This window comes from Limulus polyphemus, unplaced genomic scaffold (assembly GCF_000517525.1).
Source record: "Limulus polyphemus unplaced genomic scaffold, Limulus_polyphemus-2.1.2 Scaffold1857, whole genome shotgun sequence".
Taxonomy (NCBI): domain Eukaryota; kingdom Metazoa; phylum Arthropoda; class Merostomata; order Xiphosura; family Limulidae; genus Limulus; species Limulus polyphemus.
This window is the reverse complement of record NW_013667467.1, coordinates 202735-217948: the sequence shown is the minus strand read 5'-3', so window position 1 is coordinate 217948 and position 15214 is coordinate 202735. Positions and strand designations below refer to the sequence as shown.

The 15214-nt window shown below is 30.8% G+C and overlaps 1 protein-coding gene across 4 annotated transcripts in view; it reads right to left on the bottom strand.

Moving 5' to 3' along the window:
- Positions 1-1534: 1534 nt before the first annotated feature.
- Positions 1535-15214, bottom strand: part of LOC106465174 (striatin-3-like) — a 110691-nt gene continuing 97011 nt past the window's right edge. For all 4 annotated transcript variants that reach the window (XM_022393011.1, XM_013925377.2, XM_013925379.2 and 1 more), the window contains 7 exons: positions 12599-12646; positions 12028-12149; positions 10519-10686; positions 6515-6655; positions 5817-5927; positions 4895-4981; positions 1535-3429 (listed from right to left, as the gene is read on the bottom strand). In XM_022393011.1, the coding sequence (XP_022248719.1) occupies positions 3260-3429; positions 4895-4981; positions 5817-5927; positions 6515-6655; positions 10519-10686; positions 12028-12149; positions 12599-12646 (847 nt within the window). In that variant the 3' untranslated portion in view covers positions 1535-3259. The remainder of the gene's footprint in view (positions 3430-4894; positions 4982-5816; positions 5928-6514; positions 6656-10518; positions 10687-12027; positions 12150-12598; positions 12647-15214) is intronic.

The following is a 15214-nucleotide window of genomic DNA, read 5'->3' as shown; positions in this document are numbered from 1 at the left end:
TGTTTTCGATTCCTATTTCATTTTAATGTTTTTATTATATATATTTCGGTTTTATTTTTAAAATAGATAGTTTATTTTCTCGTAATAATAGTTTATTCCATTCGTGTGATTATTCATGGAATGGTAAATTAATTGTCTTCCTCTGAGTAAAATATCCAAGTCCATTTACCACTTTAATGTATTAGATTATTATCATTACCAAGATATGATGAGTATCTTTCTTTAGCCTTCTATTTTCATAACTTTTTTGTTACAAGCATATTTGGGAGCGATCAAAAATACTGGTTACAAAGGCAATATAAAAAACCGATAACTGTATAACCATTCAAAGATAAAATAAGCCGTAACAGAAAATGCATTTCATTGTGTATGCACGAAAGTTTTAAATCATATCATATTGATTTTTATGCTTAACATTTGGCCAAACATATTTTGCAATGCATTAGTATACTATTATTAATATTAATATCAAACAGCAACAAAATACTGTAGAATAAATTTACAGGATAAAATCCGACATATAATTGTGCTGCCATCTAGTACGTACTTAAGAAGTTTCGTCGCTATCTACGTGCCTAAAGTGCACTTCAAGTAATATACTACACTCAAAGATTTCGATCTGCAGACTATAAGTGAAAATTCTTTACGCCAGTGTTTGTTTGTTGGGATAAGGTATGATAATTTATATCAAGATTGAATCAAGTTATGGCACTGGTAACTGAAAATTTCATAAAATATACTGCAATTGCTGTTCTTGTAATAATGCATACAAGAAAAAAAAAGAAGATAATACATTAAACTTAATTATTTTTTGTTGTATTTTCTGTGACATTTTTATTAAAAAGGTATTGAAATTAAAAGTAGGAACTGCATGTACTAACTAGAAATGGTAAACAAAGCTGCAAGCCATTTTTCATTTCAGTGTTAAAATTGGTTTGTAACGTTTTATAAACCATCAATTATTCATTAAGATGCACATACATGAGAGGATGTTTTGGACATTTTCCAGATAGAGACAGTGCCACAGCCAATTACGAGTTGTGAGAATATCTTTCTGGTGGTTTAAATATATATTTTTTTTACTTTGATTGGTTTATTACATGGACTGATAAAATAATTTCCTTTATCTTCAAACTGTCCTGCATAATTTAGAACACGATTCAATGCAATAAATCTCTTCAAACACCACTGAGGACATTACAGGCACTGTATAAATTATGTCTGTAATAGTTCACAAAAAACTTTAAGTTTGTAAAGTACTGTACATATCACAGGACTAGTATCACATTCCTTAAAACATTCTGTGGAACAGAAGCCTAATTCCAGGTTTGTCTTTATCACTACTGATAATGTTTTTAAAGTTACTCCAGCAGTAAAAGTTTTATTTTATTTTTTATCACCATGCTATAATAACTGATGGTTTGTTTGTTGCTCTAATTGAAGAATGAACACAAGTCACTAAATTCTTTAGATTATATGACTATAAACTTAGTAATGGCTAAAAAATATTTAATTATTTCACATCAAGCACAGGTTAGTAGGAATAATTTTATTAAAATAAAGGAAGTTCTCACTTCATCTCTTTTACTCACTTGATGTTAGTAACGTCATTTAATATTCTAGTGTTTTCTAACATTGAGATAAAGAACTGGTGTTACTACTGTGGTTAACTACATACATTCAAAAACAATTGCAATGAAAATTAATTTATTTTGTGTAAAATTGTTATAGATCTAACTAGTACAGGCTGTTTTAAGATTTGGTGAATACACCAACTGTTGTAAAATTTATTTCTATTCAAGTCTTGACAGGTTGATGACTAGTACTCGAACCATAAATGATATACTTCTACCTTACCACCAAATATACAAATAATAAAGATTATAATTTGTTTATTGAAAATTTTAAAATGAAAAGACTACATTTAACATCAACAAGTTATCATGGAGTATTAGTATTAGCACAGCCAATAGATCTTTACAATGCTACATATTCAAAACATTTATTCTAGTTTACTTATATAAATTCATGCTTGAAATTTTCATGTTTTGAAAGAAAGATTCAGTTCAGTATATATAAGTTTTTATTAGTTAAAAACAAATATAATATGATAGTATCTTAAACAGCCTGTATTAAAATGTTAGAAAGCAAAAGGACATCATGAAGCACACTTTTATGCTATTAGTGTTCCAGGATGAAGAATACAACGTAAAGTTAAAACTTAAGATAAAAAAATTCAACCTATATAATTTTTAATAAAACATTCTACCAATTCACATGTACATCATATCAAAATCAGAGAAAATAAGCTGTATCTGATAATCAACACGGCATTTTGTCCAACTAAGAAAACAAAACATGTATAGAACAATTCTTGCTGCCTTAGTCATTCATGATAACATCACAGGAAAGAAAAAAAGCTTCTCAAAGATTCCATTTGAAAGATCAATTGCGATATTAAACAAACATTCATTTTCTACACTGTACACTGTACAAATTGAGACAAACTTAACTAGAACAGACTTCCACAGGTATTGCAGTTGAAACACTGAAATTTCAAGGAAAAAAAAGGTAAGTATCATATATTGGTAAATCACAGGGGTAGGTAGTACGCTCTTAGTTCAACAACTGTTTATATATATGTACAACACAGAAGAAGCTTATGATACAAGATCTGGAAGAAAGTCCACAAACACAGTTCTTGGGTAGGACACTGGCAAGGAACATACTGCCTCAGTAGAGATGAAAGCTTTTCTAAACTGGAGTTTTACAAGACTTTTGCTAACTCTTGTAGTATGTATTTAAACTTGGCTCTAAAACTTAACATATAAAAAATGATCTAAATGTTTACTACAAGAATAAGAAACATTTCTCAAATAATAAGACTTTACTGTATTAATCCATTAAGAAGTAAAAATCTCTAAAATTCAGAAGAAACAAATAGCATCCTAGAACCATTAAAATCCTATCTCTAGGTAGCCCACACTAATAATGACGTAAAATTAAAGAATTAAAATCAGTGCTTTTCACCATATGGGTTGTATTAAATCAGTTTACAAATAACCAGGAATTTGCTGTTTGTATTGTCTTGTTCTCAAACAGTGGAAATTTTGGAGATGAAAATAATTTTCTTTTAATGCAATTGGTTAGTTTACCATTACTATTACCACTATTCCAGAACAAAACCTAAAACAGTTCCAATAATTTCACTTGTGCATAAGCTACTTAAAAGTCCACCACTAAGAAGCCATGCTTCTTGTCACACAAAAACTTTAGCCAGGGCATCAGCACCAGCACTAGCTATGTAGGGCTTTGATGGATGGAAAGCCACATCATAAATGGATTCATCAAATTTCTTTCTGTGAGAGGTAATTTCTTGGACACAAGTCTTGTTGTCCATGTTCCAAAGTCGTATAGAACAGTCATGACCTATAAGAAACAAATAGCTAATACATTAAATTTCATTACAAGAAAAGAGATAACACATACTTTTTATCCAATGCGTACAATGCATTACTTGCAAAAACATAGTTTCTAGACGTCAAGGAGGATCTTGTTTAGTAGTTATTCGTACCTATATTATAATAAAAGTATTTAATTATTTACTTTTCTACATAGTAATATTTTTTGTTTTTAACTCTGTTAACAAGACTCCACTGGATGTTGTATGGAAATAATTTCAAGACTCCTTCAGGCATCTTCTGGAAATAATGCCCAATATCAATATTCCCTAATGAGTCATCTAGAAATTATACCCATTATCTTGACTTTACTGATATTCATTTGAAAATAATGATGAATGGCACAGTTATATCAAATATCATTAGGCAATCACCAATTGTCATGACTCCACTGAGCATCAAAAGGCAGCAACCCTCAAAACCATTTCTCTAAACACTGTCACACAGTAATGCCCATTGACAGGTGACTGTTGAGCATCATAGGTGGTAACACCCAATACTATCATTCCTTGAGTGTCATCAGGAAGCAGCTCTCAATGTTATGACCTCACTGAAAATCTTGAAATTGTGCACAGGCAAGGCTTCACTGAGCATCATCACACAGTAACACCCAATGCTACTGTTACATGTAATTAGGAAGCAGCTCCCAATGACATAAATCCACTGAGTATCATCATGGAAAAACACTTATGTAATAATGCTCCACTGACTAACATCAGCTAAAGAGTACACAAAGAATCATCAGGTGATAAAATTCAATACCAAAATCGCACTGAGAATCATCACCCAATAACACTTAATGCCATGGCTCAAAAGTGTGTCATCAAGAGATAACAACAATGTTGTGGTCCCTCTGAAGGCTATCAGGTAATAACATCTGATTCAACAGCTCTTAATGAACTTCATCAAGCAACAGACGAAAAATAAGTATCCTTCTATTCAGAAATTAAATAGGTTATAAGCATTGTAAATATAGAAAGTGTTTAATAATCAGCAAAATGCAAATTTGTGATCTCTCAAAAACTATATTATTAATTATCTTAGAAAACTACATACACAATAATTTATCAGTAAGCACCTAAACAAATATTCAAACCTTTTGGTTCAAAACTTAAAATCCAGGACCATATATAAATGATGATTTTTAAGGAAAGTACAAGGATAAACAATATGTACAAACTATAAAAGAACAGAAAATCTATTTTTACTTTAACACTCCTATTTCTAAAAGTTCTGAAAGTTGGAGTTTTTTAATATTTCTCACTCAACAATGAATGCATTAAACAAAGTGAAACAATGGATATTACCCAACTGAGAATCAAACAATTTAACAAAATTGAAGTTATTACTGCTCATAAGAACTAAAAACAGTAATTCAATTTTACTTTGTCCCATATACATGTGAAATAAGTATATTGTTTCATTAAACTTACTTCCAGAGAGAAGATAAAGCCCATTAGGATCAATTGCAAGGCAAGTCACTGCATCTAAATGAGCCACCATTGAATGGACCATTTTACCTAAAGATAAACATTTATAACATTTAGTAATCTCATAAGAACACTAATTTCTTACCTGGATCAACTTACACATTCATTTACTATGCTAACTACATAAAAAGAAATCTGTTTTACAGAAGTCCATTTTAAAACACATTTACTATATTAGCTTCTTCAATTTATTTTAATTGATCAACCTTGTGCACACAGTTACAGTGCTTCCTTCACAATCAACCTTTTTACAAAGGTTCACTATGAACATATTTACTGTACTAAATTCATAATAAACCTGTTTTACAAAAATCCAGTATAAACACACATTTACTGTACTAAACTTACAATAAACCTGTTTTACAAAGATCCCATTTAAACACAAAACTTACTGTACTATATTCATCCTGATTTACATAGTTTAAGGCTACACATATGTTTAGTCTACTGAACTGAAAACAAATCTATATGATAAAGGTCCAATTTAAACATGTTTACTCGACTATGTTCATAACACCAACTATGGATATGACTAAATTCCCTGTATCATTATACTTACTATGCTCAGTTCATGAAAACTTTTATTATAAATTTATTAAATAATAGTGATTCAAAAATTAAATAATAATTTGAAACAAGTTAAACAACAATTCATGACAAGTCAAAAAACAATCATTCCAAATTTATTTCAATGCCACACCAAAATGAACATCATCCACAAAAACATAACAATTATCCAATGTAATTTTAATAACATTCATCCACAGTAAGTTAATGGAGAATAATCCAAATACAAATCTTTAATTATTACTAAATAAGAAACTGATAAACCAGTTCATAATATTTCAAAAAGCACTAAACTTACCAGTAGTGATATCAAAAAATCTAATATTCTTATCTTCATATGCTGCAATTACAAGAGGTAATGTTGGATGGCAAACAATGCGATTTATCTGTTTACTTAATGGATTTACACCTGCAAAAATGAGTATCTTACTTGTTTTTGCAAAACTTCAAAAATGCAATAAAGAATAAATGAAAAAACTTAAGTGCCATAAAAACTCTATAGATCAGTTAGTATTTAATATAACAATGCAAACTGAAACATACATTACAATCATACTTATACATAGATATATATAATATGCAAGACATTTTATAAGAAATACCACACATGTGCAGTGATTAACATGTGCAAATTAATTTAATGTGTGAATCACATAGGTGCTTAAAGTGATGCATTATGACAGGGAAATAGCAAGAAAGCATTTGCTCTTTAACATTATCAATATTTGCATTATGATACTAGAGTTATCAATTTTATCAAAACCAAACAGAGACACTATGTTTAAAAGGTTCATTTTAATTTTGGTTTTCTTATTCGAGTTTTTTAAGTGGAATGTCATATGATCACATTGATAGCCGTATTAGATTCTACTTCCGCTGTATTATAAAATTATACCAATTGCATGTGTGTTTTTTTCTTCTGTATGCTATCTAAAGGAAGAGTTGAATATTTTTATAGTGTAACAAAATATTTGAAGGAATAAAAAAAATATTTACTTGAACTGTTAATAGTGTCCAAACGTAATACATTTTTTCCAGTTTCCAAGTCAAAGATTAGTGCATTGGAAGAGTCATATGCTGCCACCATCTGTGCAGGATCACAACGAACAAAGTCTACAGAAGCAGGTTGACCATCATCTGAAACAATTTATTTCAAGTTTAATAAAACAGGAACATAACAAACAAAAACATATTTCAATTTTACATATTTTAGTGTTGACTACAGACAAAGCATACCACAATACAGTGCCTTGAAAAAGTATTCATCCCCTGCAGAGTTCGCACATTTTGTTGCCTTCTGAGCAAGCAATCATGAAACTTTCAAATAGGACTTTATATTTAGAATCTACACAATCTACTCCAAACTGCGAAAGCTAAGAAAACGTTGATATTATGTAAATAAGTTAGATTTACAAATAAAATTATAATATTCTTAATTGCATAAGTATTCAACCCCTTTGCTACAGCAACCCTACATCAGTTCAGGTACAAAAGATTAGTTTGAAAGGCCACAAAATTAGTGTAATGGTCTTTGTCTGTGTGTAATCAAAGTGGTTTAACTTGCCTTCAGATTAAATGCATCTGTTCAAGCCATAACTCACATAGTGATACGACAAACCAACCATGAAGACCAAGGAGCTTTCTTAACAAGTCAGGGATAAAGTGGTAGAGAAGCACAGATTAGGAGAAGGTTACAAGAAAACTTCAAAGGCACTGATTATTCCTTTGAGTACACTGAAGTCAATCATTAAGAAGTAGAATGTGCTTCATACCACCCAGTTACTAACCAGATCAGGCCGCCCTTTCAGACTAAGCAACAGGTCAAGCAGGAAACTGGTTAGGTATGCCACTGTGAAGCCAACAGTGACTTTGAAAGATCTGCAAAGTTCTATGTCCACTATTCATGCATCAACAATATCCCAGTCCCTACACAAAGCTAGCCTGTATGGATTGGTGGTGAGAAAGAAGCCATTACTAAAAAGAATCATCTTAAATCTCATATGGAGTCTGCAACAAAGCATGTAAATGATACTGCAGATAGGTGGCAAAAGATTTTGTGGTCAGGCGAGACAAAATTGAGCTTTTTGGTCTATATTCAAAGCCTTACATCTGGTGCAAGCTCAACACAGCACATCACCCAGTCAACACTATCCCAACTGTCAAGCATGGTGGTGGCAGCATCATGTTATGGTGTTGCTTCTCATCAGCAGAGACTGGGAAGCTTGTCAGGATCGAGGGGAAGATGGATGGTGCAAATTACAGGAAAATCCTTGAGGAAAACCTGCTTCAGTCAGCCAAGAATCTAAAACTTGATTGAAAATTCACACTTCAGTTGGACATTGATCCAAAGTGCAAGGTCAAAGCCACAATAGAGTAGCTTCAAAAGAAGAAAGTGAATGTCCTGGAGTAGCCCAGTCAAAGTCATGACTTGAATCCAATAGAAAACTTATGGCGAGACTTGAAGATTGCAGTCTATCAATGATCACCAACGAACTTGTCAGAATTGGAGAAATTTTGCCACGAAGAATGGACAAAAATTACAACATCCCATTGTGCAAAACTGGTAGAGATCTATCCAAAAAGACTCACAGCAGTAACTGCTGCCAAAGGTGCTTCCACCAAGTACTGACTTAGGGGACTGAATACTTATGCAATCAGCAAATTTCAATTTATATATTTTCTTTGTAGGTTTTGCTGACATTCAACCTCCTTCACACATAACAGTGTTAAGTTTGATCATTAGAGTTTTGAATAAAAACAAGTTCATTAAAAAACAGTTTACATTATTTGTATTTCATCAAAATGTGACATTATTGGTAGGGGGGTGAATACTTTTGCAAGGCACTGTATATCTGATATTTCAATATTACATATTTAAGTGTTGACGACAATATACCTGATATTTCAATATTATATAATTTAGTACTGTCACACACAACGTGAACTACAATATATCTCATGTTTCAATATTACATATTTTAGTGGTTACACAGATATAGTGGACTACAATATATCCTATATTTCAATATTACATATTTTAGTGGTGACACAGACATAGTGAGCTACAATATATCTGATATTTCAATATTATATAATTTAGAACTGACACACACAACGTGAACTACAATATATCTCATGTTTCAATATTACATATTTTAGTGTTGACACAGACATAGTGGACTACAATATATCCTATATTTCAATATTACATATTTTAGTGTTGACTACAATATATCTGATATTTCAATATTATATAATTTAGTACTGACACACACAACGTGAACTACAATATATCTCATATTTTAATATTACATATTTTAAGTGTTGGCACAGATAAAGTGTTTCTCTCTCTTATCTGCTTATCAGCTCTAAGGATTATCTCAAACTCTATCTGTGGAGTGATAAATCTATAACTCTGTCTATGGTACTTTCTCTGTAATGTAAGAAATGTTAATGACTAGTTGGACAATTATTTATAGTGATTTTTAAACATTAAATCTTGAACATTATCAAACATTTGCTTGTTGTGTAAAATATCTGAACCATTATCTTGTATTTTTGTTGAATTTTGTGCAAAGCTACTCGAGGACTAAATGCATTAGCCATCCCTAATTTATAAATGATAGACTAGAGGGAAGGCAACTAGTCTTTATCAATGAAAAGTTAGATTGACTATCACACTACAACTTCTCCATAGCTGAAAGGGCAAGTATGTCCAATGATGGAATTCAAATCCAAGACCTGCAGATCGTAATTTGAGCACCCTAAAAACTAGGCCAACCATTATTTAAATATTTGTTTGCAGTGCAAGAAATCTGAGCCATAAAGTGTAAACCTTTATCAGTGAAAAGAAAATACAAAACATCTAAAATTGAGCATCTATGCACCATTCAAAGAAGTATGAAAAAACTGAAACTTTACATATAAAATGGAATACCCTTCTTCTTTTTTTGTGAAGTGAGTTATCTGAATCTATGGAATATTTGACTCTTTACTTATAAAGTGGAATATCTTAATTTTTATTCTAAACCAGGTTACCAAGTGATATATGATACTTTATTTGTAAATTACATATATGACACTATATATAGAATGCAGTGTTACCCACACTATTCCATGTCCTGTTGGTGTCTTGAAGCTGCCAATTCCTTCTTTGAGGGCATGATAGTGACCAGTGCTCAAGTTATCTGAATCTTTCTATAAAGTTAGTTATCTGAATTTTTACTTATACAATGAAACATCTGAAATTTAATCTGAACCTTCATCTGTTAAGTGGGATATTTGATTTTTTATTTATGAAGTGATGATTAAAATGTCTAGCCTTAATATTATTTATAACACACTAAAGTTTTACAGTGAATCTATATTTGTTAAGTGGAATGCCTGAAACTTTACTTATCAAGGGGATATTTTGATCCTTGTTTTATAAAGTGGGCTTCCTGAATTTATAAATTGGAATATTTGAATCTTTATTTATAAAGTTGGTACATGAAATGTTTGTTTACAAAAGGGGTTATCAGAATTTTTATTTATAAAGAAGGACATCGGATGAGGCTTTATTTACATATTGGGGTATCACAATAGAACTAATACCTCACAAACGTGTTTACCTTTGTTTCAGAATTTTTGTCCAAAGCTACTTAAGGGCTATCTGAGCATAGCTGTTCCTAATTTTGAACTGACAGACTAGAGAGATAGCAGCTAGTAAATAGCATCCACTGTCAACTCTTGGACTACTGTTGTTTGATTAAATAGTGGAATCTGATCATCATTCTTAAAGAACACCCATAGTCCAAAAGTGTGGAACTCATTTTTGTGGCAATATGTTGCAAAGCACGAATCCTCAAAACCACAGTTCAGGCAGTATGTTCACCATTAGGCCATTCTCAACCCAAATAGAAACTTGCAAAAATACAAACTGACATATTATCAATAATAATAATAACAGCCCATAGAATAAATAGACAATTTTATTTTTCTAAGAAATCTAGTGGTCTAACCTTTCTCAGCATAGTATGTATGCAGAAGTGAAGCTTTGACCTGTGGAGACCAGAGTCGGACTGTTCCATCAGCAGAGCATGACAATAAGTGTAGTTTTGAACTATGGACAGATAATCCCCAAACAGCATCTGAATGACCCTTGAGTGTACTGGTTATTACTCCTGGGTCTGCACAGAAAATATATGTTTCTAGGGTAAATTATGAAATTAACTTTAAAAACTTTTACATTTTACTGTGTAAAGACTACAGAAATTTTTCTTTTTATTGTACAAGTCACTGAATGAAATAACACAATAACAGAACATCTTCAATAGAAATTAACACAATACAAACCAGATCACTGCTGACTATGTACATAAAATACAAAAAGGTTATGTATTCATCAAATCTGAATACAAAAAATACACAATCATACCACACTTTCTGCTGGATGAAGTTGGTATACTTGACACATTCTTTAATTCCTCAAGACATCACAATACACAAAAACAATCACAACATACCCAACATTTTATCAAATAAAAATACAATCACAATACATTCTAATACCTGATAATGGATGTCAATATACACAAACTAACTGCACTTATTGTCTGATGAATTAAAATTAAAACACAAAACGAAATTCATGCACAGTCACAGCATCCTGATAAAGTCAACATATACAATAGGTAATCAAATCATACCTAACAAAGTCAATACATAAAATCACAATACACATTAACATCTGTTGTAACTATACACAATATGCAATAAGACTACATTTACTACAGGAAGCCAATTCACACAAAACTTAGTCACAATAAATTTTAAAGCCTGAAAAGGTAAATATACACATTACAAACAAACCACATTTAATATATGATAGTCAATACAGAGAACATACAACCCAACTACTCTGTCTAATGAATTCAACAGACATAATACAATGTATATTTATATTTGATTCAAAGCTATTCTGACTTGTATTTGTTTTAGATTAATTAAATTGTTTCTTTTTTTATACTACTTAATGAAGAAAAAATTTCCTTTCAGTTCACAGTCACTATCTTGACTGACTTAATGTTAGGTATTTAAAATGATTAATAGTTTTACACAATCTGAATCATTATAAATGCATGCTAATTTAAAGACCTCAACATCTAAGAAACATAAAAATGTTTAAAGTAACTTTTCACTGAACATTGACAAAAATATTATGCATTTCATCTTCTTCTGACACAGTCATAATCAGATATACAAAATATACAGAATGTGTGAAAAGACATGATATGCGCATATACATCTCCTGATAATAAGGTGTTTTAAAATTGAGGCCAAGCTATAAATAAAACTTTCACTCACTAAACAAGTTATAATTTAAAAAAAGCAAGAATGAAAGTAGCTTCTCAATGGCCTTTTGCAATCCTTGGTCAAAATGAGGACTTACTAACAGCTGTTTAGTTTAGCTATAAACATTGCACATGAACAATGAATACATAATTATCTAATAAACAAACTTAATTTACCATATGAATCATAGGGGTCAATGTTAGAGTTTGGCAAGTTCCAACATTTGATTGTTGAGTCCAGGCCACCACTAAAACACTGTTCTCCTGTAGCACTCATTGTTACACATAAAACAGCTCCACTGCAAAACAAATGTGTTGTGTTGTATCATCCTACATTCAACAGCTAGTTGATTAGCTACAATAAACAACCATGTGCTATTGTTTTTACATTACATATTTTTATGAGATTACAGCTCTCAGACTCATGTGTGAATGAAAGTACATGTATGTTTGATATCCTAAATTAAAGTGTTACACTGCTGACTAGTTACACAAACATACAAAAATTCAACTTGTTAATGTGTATAAAAAGAACAATTTAATGATTAAATTATTTTAAATATCGTTTAAAAATTTACAAGTTCTCAGAAAACAATAAAATCGGCTCTATAATTCAAGCATACTGTTTTAACCTCACTTTAGAAATCTTTCTGTCATCCAAAACATCATATTGTATCTAAAAATTTCTCATTAGCTTAAAGTTACATGTAACTAATATATATTATTAGTGTTTAATTGTTTAACTTACCAATGACCTCTGAAAGTATAAATTGGTTCTACATCTAGAGATGCTGTTCTAAAAAAAAGAAAACACAAATATTAATAAAATTATACTATCTACTGTTTATAAAAATATTTTTCATAAGCAATAAAAAATTTAATTTCCCTAAAATGTATGTTGTTACCCAGTCTAGAAAAAAAAAAGACAGTATTTATTTTCAGATGCAATAAATTAAAAAAAGTTACTTTCTATGTTAGTTCAATTATTTTTGACCATTTCTACATACAACTTAACAATGTACAAAACATGTTACAATCACACGTGAGAGTTTGGGAGATAGTTTGTTTGAAGTTAAGCACAAAGCTACACAATGGACTATCTGTGCTCTGCTCACCAAGAGTATCGAAACCCGGTTTCTAGCGTTGTAAGTCCACTGTGCCACTGGGGGGCTTGGGAGAGAGAGCAGCTTATGTATCACAAATAATATACATTTATAAAATTCTGAAGAAAAAATAGCCATTTATACTATAAGTTTAGAAAAAAATATTTCATAAAAGGTTTCCAAAAACCAGTGTAATAAAATCCATTATAAACATCTTATTATAATGGAGCTTGTGATGTATACATCCAGAATGAGTATTTCCGAAACTACTGCACCAATCTTAACTGGGTAATATTTTTAAAATTAGGCAGTATTTTTATAGCTGAGCTATAAATAAAACAATTGAAATTTCCCCAAAAAAATGATGTTTCAGAATTAACCAATAAAAATTACAAACAAAAAGGAGTAAGTTTCAGATTTAACCAATAAAAACTACAAAAAATGAGGAAGTTTCAAATATAAAACAATCAAAAAGCAAACTTAAAAGAAAATAATTGTTTTTCTTTAGTGAAAATCTGATAAGTGTTGCAATAGAAAAGCAAGGCACTTTCATTGATAACTGTGTCTACAAAGAAATACTTCAATAAAATTTACTATGTGATGTAATGCTGTGATGATAGCTCATTTTTAAACTAAAACTTCAATAAAATCCTTTTTCTCATGGATGGTGAACATTATTGAATGTCAAGTATGAGTATATTATTGTAGAACTGTCAGACAATTCCAGAAAAGGCCACAAGCCCAATCACCTTCCACAGGAACTAGCAGTCATACCTGCCCAGAGGGCAGGTACTTCTGCTATTATATATATATAATATCACATTCTTGTGTGGCTTTTACATGAAATCCAATATTTAAATAAAAGGTTAAGCCCACATTGTAGATATAATTATTTTCTCATTCCATATTGGGAGATTTTTTACACATAATCTTCAACATCTTTCAAATTTACCTTGATATAATTAAAATTAAATCATCATTAGTTTTAGTTTTCACAGTATACTGCAAGTAGCTGAAAGAATTTAATTCTTGTTTCAACAGTAAATTTTAGGTATCTCAACACAGTTAATTCTTGCTTTTACATTACCCTGCAAGTCCACTGCAAAGACATATGAGATGTGGCACCAGGAATGACAGTTTATCACCTATGTATTCCATTCACAGTTAGTTCCCAACCATTCAACTGTGCAATGAACTGTTTGCTCCTGAAGAAGAAAGGTCCACCTTTCAAAAGTGCTCGGGTTATGGGATTTTTATCATTATGATTGGAGAGATATGGTACAAACCTTTCCAAGGAAAGATACTCACATACCAAAGTTTTTAAATGATGTATAGCAAAAAGAACCCAACATTTCATGAAATAAAACCTTCATTGTGCTTCAGAGAAGTGGAAAAACATCAATGTCAGAGAATTTCAGACATCAACAGACTCCAAAACCAATCTTGAGCAAGGATATCATCTGAAAAGAGCTGTCCAACCCCAAAAAAAGTCAATGCAATAAAACTGGTATCATTAGCTAATAAAGCTGGTGCTATTAAAAAAGATAATAAATAAGGATTTGAAAAAGATGATGAAAGCTCACAAGACAAAAGTTCAAAAGCTCTCACCACAATCAGTGTCTGTTTTCATGAAAAGATGACTAAAAACAGAATCACAACCATTCGACTACATATCTGACAAATCCACTGGTGAAGCTTCAATAGATCTGTCTGTCTAAACATGTTCTTCAAAGTCAACATCCACATACCCTGGAAAGTCTGTAAAATGTCTATCAAGCTATGTGGTATAATAATATTTTGCTACTTTTCACAGGAGCTTGTAAGAATGGAAACTGTGGTGTTGGAAAACAAATAGTAATGATGACAGCCACAATCAATGATACATAAAGTAGTTAAAAAGGTAATCATAGGATCAGAAACACTAATTTTATAAAGTACAATTATCCCTCAATAACATCAACTTCAAAATTTCTTAATTTTACAATATGGTACAAGTAACTTCAAACAAGCTAATTCTTACTTTCAGAGTAAACTGCTAGTAATGTTAGTGTGGCATATTCTTGCCTTTACAATATATACTAAAATCTTAATAATTTCTAATACTAATTTCTAGCTTTCATATAACATAACATAATGTTTTGGGATAACGTAGGACCTATTGGTCCATTTCAGCTGTTCCATCCTCTAAACTAAATTAAAATTATTAAAAATAAATAAAATCTTAATGCCAGCCCTTATCATTCATATCCTTATCAAGCTTT